A 20,415-nucleotide genomic window follows, 5' to 3' on the forward strand; every position below is an offset into this window, starting at 1 on the left:
TAAATGTTAAATTGTTATATAAACACAAAAGTTATTTACCAAAATCATAAATAAATCAAATACCTACAATCTTATGCAATAATGGTCCTTCTACGATGTCAGACTCAGGTGCAAAATCCCTAAAACCATCAAAAATTAGTCCTTCGAACATAAAAATGCAATTTTGGAGGTCAATTTGTTCGATAATCATAAAAGTTATTTGGGAAAATGATAAAGGAATTAATTACTTACAATCTGATACCAGAATGGTCCTTCTACGATCTCAGACTCAGGTGCAAAATCCCTAAAACCATCAAAAATTAGTCCTTCGAACATAAAAATGCAATATTGGGGGTCAATTTATGAGATAATTACATAAGTTAAATAGGAAAATGATAAAGAATTTTAATAATTACATTCTGATGCAAGAATGGTCCTTTTACGATGTCAGACTCAGGTGCAAAATCCCTAAAACCATCAAAAATTAGTCCTTCGAACATAAAAACGCAATTTTGGAGGTCAATTTGTTCGATAATCATAAAAGTTATTTAGGAAAATGGTAAAGGAATTAATTACTTACAATCTGATACCAGAATGGTTTTTTCTACGATCTCAGACTCAGGTGCAAAATCCCTAAAACCATCAAAAATTAGTCCTTCGAACATAAAAATGCAATATTTGGGGGCAATTTGTAAGGTATTCACAAAAGTTAATTAATAAAATGATAAAGAATTTTAATACTTACATTCTGATGCAAGAATGTTCCTCCTACGATGTCAGACTCAAGAGCAAAATTCCTAAAACCAGCAAAAATTAGTCCTGCGAGCATTAAAAATGCAATTTTGGGAGTCAATTTGTGAAATAATCACAAAAGTAAATAAAGAGAATGATAAAGAAATTTATTACTTACAATTTGATGCGAGAATGGTCCTTCTACGAACTCAGACTCAGGTGAAAAATCCTTAAAATCATCAAAAATTAGTCCTTCGAACATAAAAATGCCATTTTGGGGGGCCAATTTGTGAGATAATCACAAAAGTTATTCAGGGAAATGATAAAAAATTTAATACCTACACTTTGATGCAAGAACGGTCCTTCTATGATGTCAGACTCAGGTGCAAAATCGCTAAAACCATTAAAAATTAGTCCTTTGAACATAAAAATTTAATTTTGGGGGTTAATTTGTGAGATAATCACAAAAGTAAATTAAGAAAATGATAATATTTATCTGCCTGATGATGCCACAGTGTGGCGAAACATGTCGTAGAGTGGTAAAAGTTTTAGTGAAACCCTTAAGGTTTATCCTTTCTATCAACGAAAAATTAGTCATTCGAACATAAAAATGCATTTTGGGGGTCAATTTATTAGATAATCAGAAAAGTTATTTAGGAAAATGATAAAGAAATTTAATATTCATAACATGTTGCAAGAATGGTTCTTCTTCGATGTCAGACTCAGGTGCAAAATCTTTAAAACAAAAAAAAAGTAGTCCTTGAAAACACACGACAGTTACGCAGTTACGGCCAAATAGGCACGTTACCTGCGATCAAAACTAAACTAAGATGCGCCAACATGCGGCGTGAGGGGATGGCAACGGACGGCACTCGTGAATCTCATGCCTTGCATTCCACGCGGCCGAAGCGATAAGAAAATAAATTGTGATAAAAACAAACACAATTCTCGTGCTGAATGCCCACGTTTGCAGATAAATATAGAAATAAAGAATACAATTCTATTTTATGATTTTTAGTTCATGCTAGTGACATATATGAATGATGACCATCTGCCTCAATTTAGTTTATTAAAAGCAATGAAAAATTAAAATACGACTTATATAATAATAATAATGTAATTTCGTATGATTGCCCGCTTTCTTATAATTGACCGTACGAAGGTAGTGGTAGAAGTGACTTCCATTCAGGGCACCGTACGAAGGTAACGGTGGAAGTGATTCCCATTACACGGGTACATACGAGGGTAGCGGTGAAAGTGACTTTATTCAGTGCACCGTACAAGGGTAGCGGTAGAAGTGAATTGTGTTTGGGCTGACTTTCATTCGCCCATTTTATCTTTCGAATTAAAATTTCATCTCTCAGATTTCCGTTTTAACTAGCTTATCTTATAGAGAATAGTCCGTAGATTAAGACGCTGCAATCGGATCTTAATTATCTCTTTTAGTTTACGAGATATTCGCGATTCAATAAAATGGGCAAAAATTGCAAAATGTCACTTTTTAGTACTTTTAGTCACAATTTTTGACCTTTTACTGTAGGAAATATAATTATTTTATATCTTTATCTGATAGAGAATGTTCCAATCTTTCATAATCCGCAATGCATTGGTTGCTATGGCTTTTAGTTTAAGAGATATTAATTATCAAAAATCGTCGAAAAAAAGTATCAAGCACCCCCCCTTGGCAATTTTTTCTTTGGAATTAAAATTTGACTATAATATAAGAAGATAAGAAAATAGTTAATTTTTGAAGAGTAAAGGTTCTTAAATCCTCTCAAAAGATGCGAAAAATTGACATTTTCAGTTTTTCAGAGTTTTCTTCAATTGCGAATATCTCGTATACTAAAAGAAATAGAGAGTATGGAAACGCGACTATATGTGCCTTTGCAACACGCGGTGAAACACAATACAAAAAACTACGTAGATATAAACAGATGTACAACGCAGAAATTATAATGAAAAATATAATTGAATTAGAAACTTACCAATGCACAACTTATCGGACTCCAAGGCTCGGCAAATACTGTAAATTTAAAAAGAAAACATAAGTTAAAACAAAAATATTTCATACGATTTAGTAATATTACATTCTAACAGCGAAGAAACAATCAAACAATCTGTGCGGTTTAATTAAAAGTTATAAAAAGTTCACAAGCGCGATTGGTCATTCTAATTATGAAGAAATCAACATGGGACAATATGTATTTGATTCACATCGTAACTCGACACCTTGTGAGTTGCAATATACACTTTCAGCGCGATAAAAAACCGGCCGGACAATAAACGCGCAAAGAGTAAATAGCATTACTATAGTAGTAACAATTAAATAGTCGATTGATGATCAAATTTAATGCGAATTTGGAGCATAGAAGTCCGAACGAACAATACGAGTACGAGTCGCGTAAAACACGTCTGGATGAGCCATAAACCGGCACAAAACTGGCTGCAAACTGTGCCAGCAACGACGCAACAGTTTATGATAAGAAAGCAAGAGGTGCGCAAAGCAAGTGCGTCGATGGCACGAATCGCATGTAGCACGTTACCTGCGACCAAAACTAAACTAAGATGTGCCAACATGTGGCGTGAGGGGACGGCACTCGTGAATCTCATGCGTTGCATTCCACGCGGCGAATGCTATAAGAAAGTGTCAGTTCTGTTCAAAACATACACAATTCTCATGCCGATTACTTACGTTTGCCGATAAATATAGAAATAAACAATACAATTCTATTTTATGATTTTTAGTTCATGCTAGTGCCATCTCTGAATACAAATAAGAATTCCGGAATTCAGAAGGAACTTAGAACTTTGAAGGAATTTAGATTAAAATTAATGAAAGATTTTTCTTTAACTATTAAAGTGGTGTTTTGCTTTCATTAACCATAGTTGAGTAAGTGGAGGAACAATTAGAGACAACTTTTTTTATTCTGAAATTGTAAAAAATATAGAAATATCAAATTCCCCAAAATATCCCAATCCGAAACGTTAAGGAACCAAATTTTAGTTACTAAAATCTTGCCTGAGCCATCGTTTTGCATCTCTGGTATCATTTCCAAATGTATTCCCAAATCTTAAAAAAATATTTCATCATTGATATTACAAATAAAGAAACTTTTCTAAGTCATACCGGAACTTTTCTCCTGGTACATGGCCGCCATAATTGGGCAACAAGCCCACATGTCTTTGATAAACATGATGACTTATTATTGCTAGAGGAGGATCCGGTCTACTCACTGACACCGGGGCCCATTCGGTACTTAATCGTTTTCGGTAGTTAGAAGTAAAATCACAAAGAGCACCGTTTGTTAACGCTTGATTAGCTTTTCCAAACGAAGAATAACCGAATGGTAAATGACCAGAAAATCCTGAATAAAAAAATAATATGACGGAATCATAATTGTGATCAATAATGATTTTTTTAAATATCACACACACCTTGTTTTAAATATTTCTCAGCTTGAGTATTTTCCATAAAATAAGGACTATGAGAATGCATAGGTGGTGTGATTGGTGGCTCTTCTATTGGCAAATTTCTTTGAACCGCAGCACATTCCGGTCGTACTTCAAGAAGCGGCAAAGTAAACTCACTAGTCGTCAACTAGTACCGCATAAATTTTATAAATATTTTTTATAATTTCGTGTCTATCTAAGCAAATTACCTCCCGATCATCTAAATCTCGCGGATCCCACTTTTTATCTTGCAAAGCACCTTGCCGCATCAACTGATTCAAAGCTTTAGCATCTGCTTGTTGCAATTCTTGAAACTGAGACAATGCTTCAGTAGCTTGCACTGTATATCTTTGACCAAAAAGACCATTTAGTCTTGGTACAAAACCCTCATATCCTGGAATTGTGGGATGTTGGTAAATTTCACCACCGTGCTTGATACGAGAGTTTACAATATCAATATCTCTTTGTGCAGGTCTCACCACCTAATAAATATACCGTAAATATACCATATTTACTTAAGTAATTAAATAAACATTGAGTATTACTTGATAGTCATCTACATTTCTATCCGATAATATTAACTTTTCTGAATGCCCAACTGATGGGTCTAATAATAATTTATGCGTTGTAGATCCATAAGAGTTACCAACACGATATTTGTATTCGGGACAATGACCAGTGTACCTTTGTTAAAATAACATTAAATATAATAATTCGAGGAGAATACTTTGATACTACCCTGGAATAAAATGTGGATTTGGTGACGAAATCAAATCCATCGACATTTTTGCCACTTTAATAAAATTTTCTCGCAAAATTTTGTAAAAATTTTCAATAATTTAAAATACGTATGAATTTTTTACTACAATTTATTGTTTGACAAGTTATAACATAACGAGGTGATTGCTTGTCATAAACTTTTGTGACAGCACAATAATTTATGAAAAACAAGGGTAAATATTTTTGCAATTATATGCAATTATACACAATTTCGTGTCACATTTCATGTCAATGTAGAGATATTATTAACTACAATGCAACAAATAATTGAGCTAATATATAAACACATTAAAATTTCTCAAGAAAGCAGTTTGCAAAATGAGTGATATTAGCACAAAATTCAAACTTCCTGACCGATATGGAAGTCCTGGCCCGAATATTTGGTAAGATATTACGATTTATCGTTAATTCTAATTAGGAAAATGACTTAAATTTGATGTTTAGGGTAGAAATGATTGAATCTTGTTCAAAATATAATCCAATTAACTTAGGAGTTGGATTTGCAGATTTTGCACCACCGAAACATGTAACTGAAGCATTAGCAGATGTAGCTAGAAGCGATAATGTATTGCTTCATCAATACACCAAAGAATACGTAAGTTTACATTCACATTTAATTGGTATGTACGCTTATTATGCAAAATACTAAATCTAAATATATGTAGGGTCATCCTAGATTGGTTAATATCCTCTCAAAACTTTACTCTAAACTGATAAACAGAGAAATCAATCCAGACACTGAAATGCTTATATCAGAAGGTGCTCAACAAGCTCTGTATAATATTTTTAATGGAATACTTGATTATGGTGATGAAGTGATTGTTATTGAGCCATTTTTTGAGTCTTATGAGCCAATGATCAGAGAAACTGGTGCCAAACCTATTTTTATACCACTGACACATAATGGAAGTAATAATGGTTGTGTATTGACAACTAATGATTTTCACTTAGACAAAAAAGAGTTGGAAAGTATGTTCAATTCAAAAACAAAAGCAATCCTTCTAAATACACCTAATAATCCTCTTGGAAAGGTTTTCAATATGGAGGAAATGCAAATGATTGCAGATTTATGCAAAAAGTGGAATGTTTTATGTATCGCTGATGAAGTGTATGAATGGTTGGTTTATAAACCATATCAACACATAAGGATGGGTAATTTATATTTTATTAATTGAAAATGCTTAAACTAAGTTTTAAATTCAATAGCTACCCTGCCAGGTATGTGGGAGAGAACAATTACCGTCGGTTCAGCAGGCAAAACGTTCAACATTACCGGTTGGCGAACAGGATGGGCTTATGGGCCAGCGGGCTTGATGAATAATTTTAAAGTAATTTACCAAAATTCTATTTACGCACATTTGACACCCATACAAGAGGCTATTGCTATAGCATTTGAGAAAGAGTTTGATTTGATGCTTAATAACCCAAAAGAGTGTTTCTTTTACACTTTATCCGAAGAGTTATTTACGAAACGAGAGTTTTTAATGAAAGCGTTTGTTAAAGCGGGTTTAAAACCAATTCAACCACAGGGTGGATATATGATAATGGCCGATTTTCAAAGCCAAGGTAAGAAGTGGAAATTACAACTTAAAAAACTGAATTATCTGCTAAAATAACTTTTAGACCTAAAAATTGATTTATCGAAGGAAACTGAAAGCAGCAAAGACATACAGTTGACGAAGTGGCTGGCTAGGAAAGGTTTGATGGGTTTTCCTGGTTCTGCATTTTATGGCACCGAGAACAAGCACATGGCAAAGAATTTAATTCGCTTTTGCTTTATCAAAGTAAAACAAATTGCAGTGAGTCTGAATAATTATTTTTTATTTATTTTTAGCAAGATGAAAACCTATGTGCTGCAGCTCGGATTCTTGATGAGCTGTTTTCTAACAAATAATAAACCCGAATTTGCCATGCATGCACTTAACTTTTATGTATTTAAGTAAACTATAACGCTTTTCACGGTGAATTTCGTTTCCGCGTACTTTGTTACTTTATTTCCATATCCTGCATGTTAAAAACCTTCCCCAAGTGGATTCTTAGATATATTTAAAAATGATAAAATGATTCTCCTACGGTGTCAAACTCAGGTGCAAAATCCTAAAACCATCAAAAATTAGACTTTCAAACATAAAAATGCTATTTTGGGGTCAATTTGTGAGATAATCACAAAAGTTATTTAGGTAAATGATAATGAAATTTAATACTTACAATCTGGTGCAAGAATGTTTCTCCTACGATGTCAGGTTCAGGAGCAAAATCCATAAAACAGCAAAAATTAGTACTTCGAACATAAAATTGCAATTTTGGGGTCAATTTCTGAGATAATCGTAAAAGTTATTTAGGAAAATGATCCTCCTACGGTGTCAAACTCAGGTGCAAAATCCTAAAACCATCAAAAATTAGACTTTCAAACATAAAAATGCTATTTTGGGGTCAATTTGTGAGATAATCACAAAAGTTATTTAGGTAAATGATTATGAAATTTAATACTTACAATCTGGTGCAAGAATGTTTCTCCTACGATGTCAGGTTCAGGTGCAAAATCCGTAAAACCAGCAAAAATTAGTCCATCGAACATAAAAATGCAATTTTGGGGTCAATTTGTGAGATAATCACAAAAGTTATTTAGGAAAATGATAAAGAAATTTAATTCTTACAATCTGGGGTAAGAATAGTTCTTCTACGATGTTAGACTCAGGTGCAAAATCCATAAACGACGCATATCACTCGCGCACAATCGAAGGAGCATTGAGAAACAACACTACGTAATAACGTAATAAGATAAATTAAGAGACTCAAATTATTGTCAGGTAAATGTACGTGCTGACCACCTGACGACAAAAATAAGACTGACGCGGTACGCAAGCCAACCGCGTGGCGACCGAATAAAATTGCAAGAGATAAGAAAACTTGTTTGTAAACACTGATAGTTTCAGTGTGGTAGTGCAGAACCTGAAAAGAATTGTACTCGTACTATGCATGGAACTTGCATTTTTTTAATTTCGATTCAGAATTTAATTTAAGAAAGTTAATCAGTGCACTAAATACAGGGTGCTTTCCACACCATGTTTTTAAATTTTCCTGAAATTGCTCATTTTGAAGGACATTATAGGGCACTTTCGGAAGGACTGGAAGGTTGAACAAGTATGCATCGTGTAGAGAAACTCCCCGATCTCCATCTCTCTTTCTAATAATTGCTGTTTTTATCACCGATGCATATTTTATTTCGTCATAATAAAAAGGTGGCCCAAATTCTCTCCATAATCAAATTCCAATACGTTCCTTTGTAAACACGATTAATTCTTAAGTTTAACATCATTTTTTAGTCGTAATTATTAACAAGAGTTACAATTTTAAAAGGTATAAATATATATATCGTCTTTCTTATCAGATAGCATCAAGAAACAAACTGTATTCATACTCTCTTTAGTTCCATATTAAAATATAATTTGTGAATATCAAGAAGCTTTAATAAGCTTCAAAACTACAAATTTGCACTTTCTGTTAAAATTCCCTGCTATGCGGAGTAATGTATATGTAATTACTTTTCTTCACAGTTCGTTTGCACTCTTCGCATCATTTAAAATTAAAAAGTATTAACACAGCCAAGTTGTATAATAATTAATCGAAACAATAGTCACTAGATTACTAAAACTATGTATCTTAATCGACTTACAACGAATATTATGCGTACATAAATAGACTATGCTCTTATTATCGAAAGTGTAGAAACACAAAATTAGAAACATCACCTTTATACACGTACATATTTACATCGCAATTTACACATCCGCGCAATTTGTAATAATCATATTTACAACGTGCATCTAATAAACGGCATGAACATCTATCACAAACTGAACACATTTCACATTTATCATTATTATGTCAAAGTGTGACAATTTTGGGTATGCGATTCGTTGCTGAATTTTAAATTTCCGGTAAATATTAACGATTTTTCATCTATTTAACATCTAGTGCTTGTGCCAAAAAATTTGCACGGGCTAGCCAAACAGTAAAATGAAGATTACATTGAGTGTTTACAAAGCTTTAAGAAATTGTAAAAAACAACGTGTATATCATTCTACAAAATGCATAATTACTAAATAAAAACAAACAAACTTCATGTTGAAATTTTCTCTTTGAGAATAAATACAATTTATGTACTTGTTTATTAGATAAACAAGAACATGTCAAGCCAAGTCCATAAAATTGCAGTAAACACTCAAAGTATGAATATTTTGACAGTGTTTTCCGTTTTCCCGATGTTTTTGTTTTCTTCGCGTTACAAATTTATTTTCGTGTGTGCTCATTTCGGTTCCTGCCCTGCTTACATCACATCACTTAGTTTAGGCTTATGTCTGTAGCATATTATTATAAATATAGCCCTAATGCTCTTACTGTAACACTTAAATTGCACGAAATATATCATTACATCGATGTGACTAACAAAAAAAAAAACGCATTTAAACGCTGGTAACTCCACATTCTCCAAACTCACAAATCGTTCGCATTCAGAATCAAAGTGTAGCAAATCTACATAGTACTCTACTACAGGTAAATAACGCGTAAATATTTCTATATAATATGACTTTCTTACTCTTTGTTTTCGTATTCATTTGTTTTGTATTGTATTCAGTAAAGCTATCGCAATTGACTACCTCACTTGCAGCCACATTTGAGGACATCTTAATAAACATAAAATAATAGGAACTATCAATGCTATTTCTTGAAACTATCGCAGCCCAACGTATTGCTGTGGACTGATCGCAACTTACTTAGATTTAAAATAACAAAAACAAAATAAATAACAAATTCACCCGTCGGCGATAATAAACATGTAAAATATAAAACGAAGAGATTCCCGTCGTGAATATCAAGCAGCCTACGTGGTTGTAAGTATATTGTGTTGGAGACTACAGCATACAGTTTTCCATTGTTATGTGGATGCCACCATTGTGCACCTTCATTTTCTCCAGGACTTTGTTAACGTACTCTGTTGTTTGGCCAGCAATTTTCACTTCTAAACATCATAGAATTTTAGTTATAAATCGAAAAAAGTAGATTTAAACACTTACTCATAGAAGATTTAGCTATTTTCCTCAACATGCTGAGTGAATTCATCCTGTTTCCCCTGCGCACAATTGTTAATCTTCACTTTAAGTATGTGCCTGGCTTGGTTCAAATGGTTCAAGAGTCGTTCTGAAAGTTTTCATCAATGTAGTGTTATTCAATCAAATTTAAATGTATTCATTCACCCACTGTGTTCATTCTCGAGTCCTTCCAGTTTGATTTTATTCGCCTCATGCTGTGCTTTCTTCTTGAGCCTACACGCCCTGGACGCCAGTTTGTTCTTCTCTTTTCGTGTCTTCGGCCGCACATTGAACGGTAACTCACTGACCGGCGTCATATCGTTGATAATCCTTCCCAGTTTATCCAATTCTTTGCCAATGTTGTAGAGTTTTCTTGGATTCGGTGTAAGATCATTACCGTCACCTTTACGTGCTTTCCCGCTGTGCTTGATACCACGCACCACACAATCTGGGCTGAAGACAGGGTCAGTGATTTGATTCAGCACGTGTGGATTCTCCGTCTTGGTCTTTACTATCAGACGTTGTCCTTTGGGTCCCTTGGCTTGTACATTGTACTGCCAAAAGAAACGTTCCTTCTTTTTCATTGACTTCACACCGGTGTGATCTTCATCGTCATCTGAGTCACCTAAAATAGATTTGCATCAATATTTGCAAAGTGTTAGTTCAAATATAATTAATTTCAAGGTTGACAAGTTTCCCTTTCAAATACACTTTATTTTTTTCCCAACTTTTACTTAAAACGTTCGAAGCAATATGAGAACGCGAGGCACGTGTAAACAATCAAAACGCAAGTTGCAAAAACGCGCAAACCGATGAAAATCATAATCATAAATGTCGCATTCGTAATAATGTATGAATACCTAATGAAGTTGCACACACGCGTTTGGCATTTAAGTCACAAAACGTATCACCGTTTAGCATTTATTATATCTATTTGTGCCGATGTAAACAAACCCAAACTTTCACACGACACCGATCGCGATTATCAAACCAGTCGTATCGTTTTACGAAAACAATATTGTTACACACTCGAATCGAGTATCGATAAAAAGTTGAATTCAAAACTTCAGTGACATAATTCGCGATAGATAAGCGCATCGTAAATAAATATTCAGTAGTAGTTTCAGAGGCACGTGTTATCCAAAACCACAGTGTAAAAAAACAAGCACCGAAAACGTTTGCAAATTTCTGTCCGCTTGTTTTGTGTTTTGGTTTCGTTCTGTGTGAACGATCGAACACATTTGCATATTCTCTAATGTGTGTACTGTGTGGCAAATAGGAAACAGTTAATTTCATGGCCAAACTTATACACTGCCACCGACGAAAACAAAACAATCCTGCGATTCATGGTGGAGGAGCAAGCGAGCACAAGCACCTGCATTTTTTTTTATTCTGCAGCGCTTAATGAACGTGACGAATGCTATTGACCGCGCACATTTAAATTTTACGCGAATCGTAAATAAAGCAAATCTTTTGAACGGCGCACGCTTCAAGAAAAATGCGGAAAAGCCTTGAGAGCTGTTTTTATAGTTTTGTTGTCGTAATAGATTTGGCTTGTGTGCAATCCAACACAAGTCATTAAACCTCAGAAATTAACTCACCGTCAGTTGAATAGTCCTCATAATGCTCACTGTCTTCGTCACTGTCCAATTCGTCGTGGGAAATATCCGGCGCTTCGGGACTCAACACACCGGTCGATAAAGATGATGTAGAACCAGCCTCGACTTGTGATCCAGTGGATAGTAAATGTGGTCTGGGTTCCCTCCTCTGCCAGAGGTCCCTTAAAGCTGAATGCGTTGGTGCCGATGAGCTCAGCCTTGAACTGTGCGCCATTCTTTGTTGTAGGCGTGCTTGAGATGGCGAGAGTGCCGACACACTCGGCCCGGGCACACTTTGCCCCAGGGGTACCTCTTGTGAAGGGTAACTATCCCGTTGAAGCAGTTCATGGAGGGTACTGTGTTTCGCCTGGAGGCTGGACGACGATGGGGATAACGTTGGTACAAACAGGGGTGAGCTAGAACTAGCTTGACTCGTCGGCGAAAAGTCTTGCTTGGTGTTAACGACTCATAGGAATTCGAATTCAGGTTGTATTCGTCTTTAAAATAGGCCATACCCGTCGATGGGCATGATGACGCAAACAAACTATTGTTGTTCAGGTTGTTCAATAGACTACTCTGTCCTAAACCAAGAGACATGCTTTTTATATTGTTAGATGCTGTATTCAAATAACTATTTTCATCTGGCAAAAGAAGATCATCGAAGTTTAGATCAGCAAAGAGAATGTCATCAGTGCTTTCGAGGTTGGCTAACGTGGAGTCTTGAATAAGGTCCGCCTTGTCCACCACTTGGAAGATGTCATCATCAAATTGAATCCCTGGTTCCATTTTGGGCATCTCCATGTCAAGCTGTTTGGTACTCCACATTGTATTTGTGTCGATAGACTCTGGAGAAGCAACCTGTGTTAACATATCCTGGTAAATTGGTGAATCCATGGCGTCCAAATGAATATCACGGTAATCATCGATTCTCTTCAAGGGTATTGGTACGCTGGCCGTCATATTGATATTTATAGAATTTAAGGATTCCAACATTGGTTCTTCTTTTATTGGTATTCCAGGATCAATACAATGGCTATCCATTTTGATTTACCAAAAGAATCTAGAAAGTATATTTAACTTGAATTAATGATGATGAAGTATGATGCATTATTGCGAAATACATAAACAATGTTTGTTCACAAAATGTGTTTTCAGTGTTGATAAACGATTTGAATTATATACGCAAGTGGGAAAAAAAACGAGAAAAACAAAAGATGTAAACAAACAAAACGCAACTATACAAGGTGCCTGCCAGCAGGAAATAATATTTTGAGCATCATAAAATGTGGTTTACGTCCACAGCTGGGACAAAACGACTCACCGTGCTGTATAGAGAGCCTAAAATTAGTGATAACTCGTCACTGACGAACTTTGACCAACCGATTTTATAATAAATTGCTGATAATCATAAACACTATGGTAGGCGCGCGGTGCGCATGCGCAGTGTACGGCGCACGCTGCAGCAAAAGCAAAATATTCGCGTAAATTTCCACTCGACCTGCTGGAATTCGACAAAGGCTCACAATTCCGTTAAATACACGCTGCACCCGCGCGATGACACTATTTTTAGAAACGTAGACACAAGGGAAGATATTCCTGCGGTTGTCAATTCTGCTCTACAGCAGGAGGCGACACGCCATGCTTGAAAACAAATGAATCACAAGCGAAACACGCTTGACGTCACTGTCACTCTGTAGCACAACACAAGAGAAAATCCGAAATTGTTGTCTTTCCGATGGTTGTCAGCTGTGAATGGTTGTCTTCGTTTGCAGGAATGCGCTTATGGTTTAATTGTGACACGATGGCACACTTCGAATACGTTTGGTAATCGATTTATTTCGCGAAATCGTGGCGCTTGTGACGACACACGCTGCTGTGCTGCTTGGTAATGTTGGTAAACACTGAGCGCGCTGCCAGTGAGCTCGTACGGCGCGGGCTGCAGGCAGCAGGGAAAGGTCACATGAATATATTCAATAAACGAGTGCGGCAGCCAATCAGCGTTCGCGCTGCCCAACCAATCGACGACGGCACGTTTCGATGTAAACAGAAGTGAAACACGGATCAACAAACCGAGCGAAATACAACATTTCAAACGAAAACTGATTCCTGCTGACTGCCTGACTCTAATCTCAGTCTTACATAACTCATATTCAACATGGCACAAATCACCACAAATTATTTCCAATACACGTCGGAGAAATGATCACAATTGTATCGATAAGCAGTTTTTGTTTTCTAGTGCTGAACATCGAATTCCTACATAATTTATTGAAAGTTAGTAATTTATTTCTGGTACGTTCATTGACGTCATACACACACAAGCCATCTTTAAATGTAGTTGCGAATTCATTATGCATTACATGCTATTCCTGCTGATTGCTGACTCGCGAGCGCGAGCAGTTTTACCGTGGCCTTCACACTTCTTTTCTTACAAACAAAAACACGTGATGCATGCGCATGCTGAACAGTCGATTATCTCGTGCTCACTCACACCGCAGGCAAATTGCTGCTGTGTGTGTTTACGCGCGGCACGCGGAGGCCCTCGCTTGGGTTTCGATTGCAGGAGAAGGGGACCGCGGCAAAATTGTGTGCTAGACCAAAACAATGGTAACAGCGCCACCAAGCGGAAAATATGTCTACTATTTCTACTACAGCAGGAATAATTCAAGGTCAGTTATTCATCATAGCGATAGGCAACCCAACTAACACAAAACAATGAAAATCAATGCGTTTTCTATTATTTTTTGTGTGTTTTAGGCACGTTTAATGATATAAACTCATGATTTAATCAATATAGTGCTTTTATTTGAAAGATCGTTGAAGTAAAATATAAACATGTTGTTACTTCGAATTTGGTATTCAAAATAAGTCAAATTCAAACTTTATTCGTTCGTTAGCTTCGTTAGTTTCGTATCCTTGCGTCGTTTGTTCTTCATTCGTTAGAATTTCACATTTGCTAGTTAATTGGTCGTGTCTGCAATAATCCGTGTCTTTTCCTCCATCAACTTTGTTTTCACTAGGTTAGTTAATAACTTTGTTAATAATTTTGCACTTGATTCACTGGTTTACTGACTCACTACGAAATAGGCCTCTCTAAACAATATAAAAACAACGTTGTCTCAGTAATTTTTATCGTTTTAGCTCATTATTATTAGCTCTTAGTTCATAGCTTTAGTAATTTGTTGTTTGTAGCTTATTGTGTGATTCCTTAGACGTTAATTTGCTTCGTAAGTTCGAAGTTTTGGGTGAATTCATTTTTAGTAAGCTGCGAGCTGTCATTTTGTTTACGTTTTCGGTGAATGAGCAAAGCATGCTTAAGAAAGATGCTCAATTTGTTGAAAAAGACGTAGATTTTGAGTTGGAAATGCATGTTCTTTCATAGTTGAAGAAGAATTTGAACTTATTTCAGCTTTGTCGATTTGTGGACGAATTAATCCGACTCTTCTGTATCAGTATACCGTTCTGTGCGTATTTAAATTCCAAAATATTGGTTGGTATGCTAGATTTTGGATGTCCGTTTTGCAAGGACGGATTAATCTTCCACTCGTTTGAATATCCAAAATGTTGGTTTGCTTAAAATTAGCAAAATGTTACAAAAATACGTAATGCGTACGAAAAAATCGAATTTCTGTATTCGTATAAAAAAATGTATCATTGAAATTTGTTTCAATTGCAGTTTGCTGTATTTGCGTATTTGATTTCAATTCAAAGTTGTCTTGCGAGAAAAAGTGCATAGTTTTTCTTTTTGTTTCTTAACTTCGTTTGAACTTTCTAGCTAATGGCTCTTTTGTTAATGTTTAAGCAATGTTAAACATTAACAATCAATTTTAAATTCTAGATTTGTAATTTTTTAGGCGCTCTCAAACGCAAGTCACTAATAAAGTCAAAATTTCGTGTACTCTCGCATCGTTTCGTGAGTGTGTCAAGTGTTTTGTTAGTATTTTGCTGTTTCATCTACATGTAAATATCACAATGGCCGCTGACGGAAGCCCACGCAAAATTCCATTTGTTTAGTTATGAGTTTCTTATAGTTTAGTCGAATTTTCGCAGCTTAAAAAATGCATTTTACGCGTTGTCCCGAATTAATTTATCGAATTAAGCGCGGAATCGAACGCAAGCTTCGCGAAGAAACGGCCAGCCAACAACAATCAAGTGTGTTTTTTGTTTGTTTATTACAATTGTTTAATGTCCCATTGTTCTCGTGTCGCAATCGGAAGTAAAGTAGTAATCGCCTGCCAGCGTCACGCAACTCTCATGTGTTCATGGTTTGTGTTCGAGTGAGATATGTGGCTGATATAAAGCACAATTTTTGTTTGTTTAATTTCAAGTTGAGTTTGGTTTTGCTCTTGTTGCTTTGCTAAACACGCCCGTTATCAATTACTTACTTGGTAGAGAGAGAAGAGAGTGGCAAAACACAGCACTACTTTGTCAAGTTAACTTTTTTTGGTATCTCTAGGTTACGTTATAAATATATCTGCTGTCTTTCGTGTGTGTTCACCTCGTCGAAGGTTTTAAGTAATCGAATAAAGCTGCGCGCGTTGTTTTCATAGCCCTTAGATAGCTGTGCGTATTTTTTTTTTGTCTTTTACAGTCCAAGTCCTAAAAGCTGCGCGCACTGTCGACGCGCGCCCTCTCGCGGTCGTCTTAAACGTTAAAACCTCTTAATCAACAAGAAAATGCATTAGTACGTTATCCATCGCCTGTTTTCTACCCTCAACGGATTCCTACATCGTTAATTATGTTCACTTTTTGTCTGTTGTGTGTGCATTTGTTGGTGGGCGGGGGAGCTTACGGCTCGGGTTCGTGCGTGCCGTTCGTCCCCCCCGCCGCCCTGTTCGTCGCTGGCGAGCTCGTGCGGCCGCAGGATCGCACGCACCGTCTGGAAGTACTTCTTGAAACCGAGCTTCGCGTACAGGCTCTGCGAGGCGTCGTTCTCCGGCCGGATGACGACGAAAGGAATATATCCGCGTTTGGTAACGGCGTTCGTCAAGCATTTCGCCAGTCGAATACCGTAACCTTTACGCCGAAACTCGGGTTTCGTTTGCATCGAAAACATGGCGCCGTAATAGGATTGCACCATCCAGGCGGCAAGCTCGCCCTCTGACGAGAACACACCGTAGCAAGGCAGGCGCTCCATCAGCCGGCCGAATACCTCCACGCTCTCCATGTGATTCGCCGGGTACAGGTCGTGAATTTCGACGGCGTACTCGGGAGTTAGCTGCTGCATCTCCGCACCCTCTGGAAATGTCCTGTAAAATAATGAGAATAATTCAATTGGTAGACCTAATTGTGATTGGATAACACTCACGTATCAATTTCATCTTCTTCAACTAAAACATTGTCCATCAAAGAATAAATGTCTCCGTATAGCTTCTCGACTTGGCCGCGCCCCTCGTAGAACTCCTCCATTCGAGCGACGATGTCAGCGTGCGTAAAGTTTAGCGAAATTGGGCGCGCCCAGTCAATCAGCGTGTCTTCGTCGAACAAAAGTTGCAGATCGTCGAGTCGATCGTTCGGACAAAACACTGCGAAGCTAGCGTACAAATTTCCCTCCGGCTGAAACGTGAAAATCAAGTTTAGAGAAAAAAAAAAACACAAAAAATAAAAGCACATATTGATAACAACAAATTTTTTATAATAAAAGAATTTGTAGCACAATTGGACGAAATGTCCAAATGGCCAGTAAGCGGCATGCGGGATTTGGCCGGTGGCCAAGTGGGTCAGGACGCCACTCACGGCAATTTGAAACCTTTTTTTCCTTCGGCATTCTGCACGACATATGATTTCCGAATGCGTTCTCTTGCGTGTATAGAATGGCACTTTTCGCTACTTGAACTTGAAAACTCTGTGAAACATGCCGATTATCAGTAATTATGCGGCAGTTTTAGCGTTTATACTTTCATAGGAGTTTTCAGGGTCGTAAGTTATTTTAAACAAAGAAATAAATCAATTTTGTTTTGTTTTCTGCAAAAATAAAAGTGATTAAGGGCAGGTCCTTGATCTATAATTAGTCTTTGCGCGTAAATTTCGCCATTGACAGTGACACGCGTGAAATTTCCATTTGTCGTAGTCCTTGTACGTTGTTTAACATCGCGCCCCTGGCGAAATACCCTTGTCGCACGTGCGCATTGTATCCTTGTATCGCTCGTGTATGCTCGTGTTGGTGTTCCAATTATGCAAACATTTTGCCACGGGCAAAAGGGCTCGACAATAATTAACGTTGCTGGCGGCGCGCGGCGCACGCAACCTCACAGGAGCGAAAAACAAAGCACTTTTACTGAATTTGCCTTTCTCGAAGGAGTTATGACCGTAATTTCCGTTCGGGCGCGTTTTCAGCACGACCAGACGCGAATCAATGACAATTAGCTTAATAGAATCAAACACAGCAAGGTTGAGACACCGAGAAACAAATCCAAATACAAGAAATGTGACTTTGAACATAAAATATCTGAATGTAGAATATTGGTGTATTGAAAGTTGCCTACCACGAGTAATAATTTACTTGTCAAATTATCCTTGCGTTATCTTTCAATTTGTTTCCACAAGTTTTTCAGTAGTTAGCCAACAACTCTTATAACTTCGGATGTTTTGGCCACAATATTCTATTTGTCTTAGTTTTCAACCAAGTTTACAAGTTTTTCTTTGATTTTTGTGCTATATTTGGTCGCCTGCCAAGCATATTAAGACCTCTGAGTATATTTCTGCCAAAAGCGTAAAAACAAATATGTTTTAAAGCACAGCATGTTTGCCTAATCTTCATCTTACCTCCCCCGCGGTATTCTAACCAAATTTACACCGCAAGTTATTGCGGTATGCGCATTAAACGCAATTTTAACTACATATTATTTACTTATCAACGCGTGAACATCTACCCGTTAATTTCCCTTTTAAATTAACCACGCTTGTGGTGTGTTTTAAATTTTTTTAGTAAAACATACCGTGCTTGTCATGCCTGGAAAATGCAGCGCGACCATTTCGTCCGGCCAGTTCTTTGCGACGTAGAAATGAAAATTCCAAACGCGATCGGTCATGTAAGTCTTCACCGTTTGATGAAACTGCAAATACACAAACAGAACAATTTCGATAAAAATAGAGTCGTTTAGACGCGATTACATGATTGCAGGTCACGCATAGGACAATTCCACGAAAATGAAAAAAAAAACACAACATGAATAAATGATTTCCTTTGGTTGGCCATCGGTAAACAAATTAACAAATCGTTTTAATGATGATTAAATATCAGATAATCAATGGACAATTACTCCATGATAATTGTGGGTAATAAAAGTAGAAAAACACGACAAGTTTCATTACAATTCCAATTTGTATCAAAATAAAATCATGTAAATATTATCAATAGTTATTATCTATTTCTACATGGGAAATAAATACTTCTCAAACGACATAAACTTAAAAATAGATTTTTATTGTGATTCTAACCGACAATAAACATATCCATGAAATACCCACACATGTCGGTATAGTAGGTATCTACATGTTTCTATTTATTAGTATTTGTTGTAAGTTTTGGTTTGCCGCGCTAGTCACGTGATTTCAATTTAAATTTCCCTTTGCATTTGCATATCCCAATAAGAATCCAGCCGCCCCTGAGCCGTGGTTGGAGTGGCGTGACTTAATACACAATAACGAGCTGCCGCACGTGACTTTTACGTGTCGCGGCGTGCTTCGCATGTTTCGTGCATAGTCGAAAAATTCTGCGGCATCGAGAGCCGGCCGCCACCTCCGCCGCCGCCGCCGCCAGCCGCGTGTCGCGTGTGTGCGAAAAGAAAATCGATGCCCTCCCGCCCCCTCTGCGCCTCGCACAGCCGGCCGGCAGGCAATTTTTGCCCAGGAAAAACTCGCGAAGGAAGCACGCATGGATTCTGACACTTGATACACGTGGATAATGCGCGGACACATGAAGAAAGAAAATTAGCTTTAATTTTTGATTTCATTAATTAATTAATTAAGAGATAAATACACAAAAAATTAAAATTAAATAAAAACGCGTTTGGAAATAATTTAAACGTGATATTAATTAAAATGTTTAAATTGAGATAAAAAAAATGTCAACAGGTAAAAGTAGGTATCTATATTACCTTAATAGAATCCGGTAAATAATTCCCCAGCAAATCGAGTAAATCCGGAAGCTCTTCTTCTTTTACCAATTTGAAATGTTTGCCTTCCGGTAGGACTTCTTCCATTGCTGCCCAAGAGAATCGATTAATCATTAGAGATAAAACAAAAAAATTCCTCAACAAGAAAATAAAATCACTCACCTCGTACTAGACGAGCAGATTAATATGATGTTAACCCGAAAGATGGTCGAAGAACAATCCAGCCACGTTTAGTGATGTGAACACTGAACAATACTTAGTTTTTGCAAATGTTTTGTGTTTTGCGAATAATAGTTTAGGAGTAGTTGTGTTGCGTTGGATGCAAATTACGGATTACGGTTGTTGCGAACGTAGCTGTTTTGTGATGCCGGGGATTTTATTCAGATGATGAAACGCACATTGATCGAGCCGCAGGGTGCGGAGAAGCCTGCATCCCCCCGAGCGCCTCCCTTCTACTGCAGAGTAGCGGCGCGCGGCGTGGCGACGGCGCCGGTCGGCGTCGCTCCGACCCGCGCGCGCGCATCTCAACCGCCGAAGAGGGTTGCAGTTTACCAACGCGTTTTAATTGCGCCGATTACCAGCGAGCAAAACGTTTTAGGTCCCACAAACTTGAATAGACCTCGGTAGAAAGATGCAAATTTTTCTTCTTTTTTTGTTTTTTCTCTT

At 37.0% G+C, this 20,415-nt stretch overlaps 3 protein-coding genes, 1 long non-coding RNA gene and 1 pseudogene across 10 annotated transcripts; 1 reads left to right on the forward strand and 4 right to left on the reverse strand.

The window, feature by feature from the left end:
* Positions 1-66: 66 nt before the first annotated feature.
* On the reverse strand, positions 67-2,740 carry LOC135802959 (uncharacterized). Of its 6 annotated transcripts, none has more exons than XR_010550679.1 (7): positions 2,697-2,740; positions 890-963; positions 725-776; positions 560-612; positions 396-447; positions 232-305; positions 67-119 (listed from the first exon to the last, which is right to left on the reverse strand). It is a non-coding gene; the product is annotated as an uncharacterized lncRNA (long non-coding RNA). The 6 variants fall into 6 exon arrangements; XR_010550682.1 differs by having other exon boundaries at positions 890-940; positions 2,697-2,734; XR_010550680.1 differs by lacking the exon at positions 2,697-2,740 and adding an exon at positions 1,054-1,104 and having other exon boundaries at positions 232-283; positions 890-940.
* Positions 2,741-3,617: 877 nt separating this feature from the next.
* LOC135802972 (CIMIP2 protein CG18335-like) lies at positions 3,618-5,078 on the reverse strand. The gene is made up of 6 exons (XM_065316607.1): positions 4,900-5,078; positions 4,707-4,845; positions 4,371-4,643; positions 4,147-4,309; positions 3,839-4,076; positions 3,618-3,781 (listed from the first exon to the last, which is right to left on the reverse strand). The coding sequence occupies exons 1-6, from the start codon at positions 4,944-4,946 to the stop codon at positions 3,712-3,714; spliced, it is 930 nt and encodes a 309-aa protein (XP_065172679.1). The 5' UTR covers positions 4,947-5,078; the 3' UTR covers positions 3,618-3,711.
* Positions 5,079-5,082: 4 nt separating this feature from the next.
* Positions 5,083-6,835, forward strand: LOC135802980 (kynurenine aminotransferase-like). Its single transcript, XM_065316614.1, has 6 exons — positions 5,083-5,324; positions 5,448-5,536; positions 5,607-6,093; positions 6,148-6,507; positions 6,565-6,725; positions 6,776-6,835. The coding sequence occupies exons 1-6, from the start codon at positions 5,300-5,302 to the stop codon at positions 6,833-6,835; spliced, it is 1,182 nt and encodes a 393-aa protein (XP_065172686.1). The 5' UTR covers positions 5,083-5,299.
* Positions 6,836-8,141: 1,306 nt separating this feature from the next.
* LOC135802965 (protein CREBRF homolog) lies at positions 8,142-13,580 on the reverse strand (annotated as a pseudogene).
* An 835-nt stretch (positions 13,581-14,415) lies between these two features.
* On the reverse strand, positions 14,416-20,181 carry LOC135802966 (uncharacterized). Of its 2 annotated transcripts, XM_065316599.1 has the most exons (5): positions 19,912-20,181; positions 19,732-19,838; positions 18,571-18,687; positions 16,941-17,188; positions 14,416-16,881 (listed from the first exon to the last, which is right to left on the reverse strand). In XM_065316599.1, exons 2-5 carry the CDS (start codon positions 19,834-19,836, stop codon positions 16,365-16,367), a joined length of 987 nt encoding a protein of 328 aa, XP_065172671.1. In that variant the 5' UTR covers positions 19,837-19,838; positions 19,912-20,181; the 3' UTR covers positions 14,416-16,364. The 2 variants fall into 2 exon arrangements, with proteins under 2 accessions (XP_065172671.1, XP_065172672.1); XM_065316600.1 differs by lacking the exon at positions 18,571-18,687.
* Between the last annotated feature and the right edge of the window lie 234 nt (positions 20,182-20,415).

This window comes from Atheta coriaria, unplaced genomic scaffold (assembly GCF_025399875.1).
Source record: "Atheta coriaria isolate IRGN ID8LTWV9N9 unplaced genomic scaffold, Caltech_Dcor_3.1 contig_49_pilon, whole genome shotgun sequence".
Classification (NCBI taxonomy): Eukaryota; Metazoa; Arthropoda; class Insecta; order Coleoptera; family Staphylinidae; genus Dalotia; species Dalotia coriaria.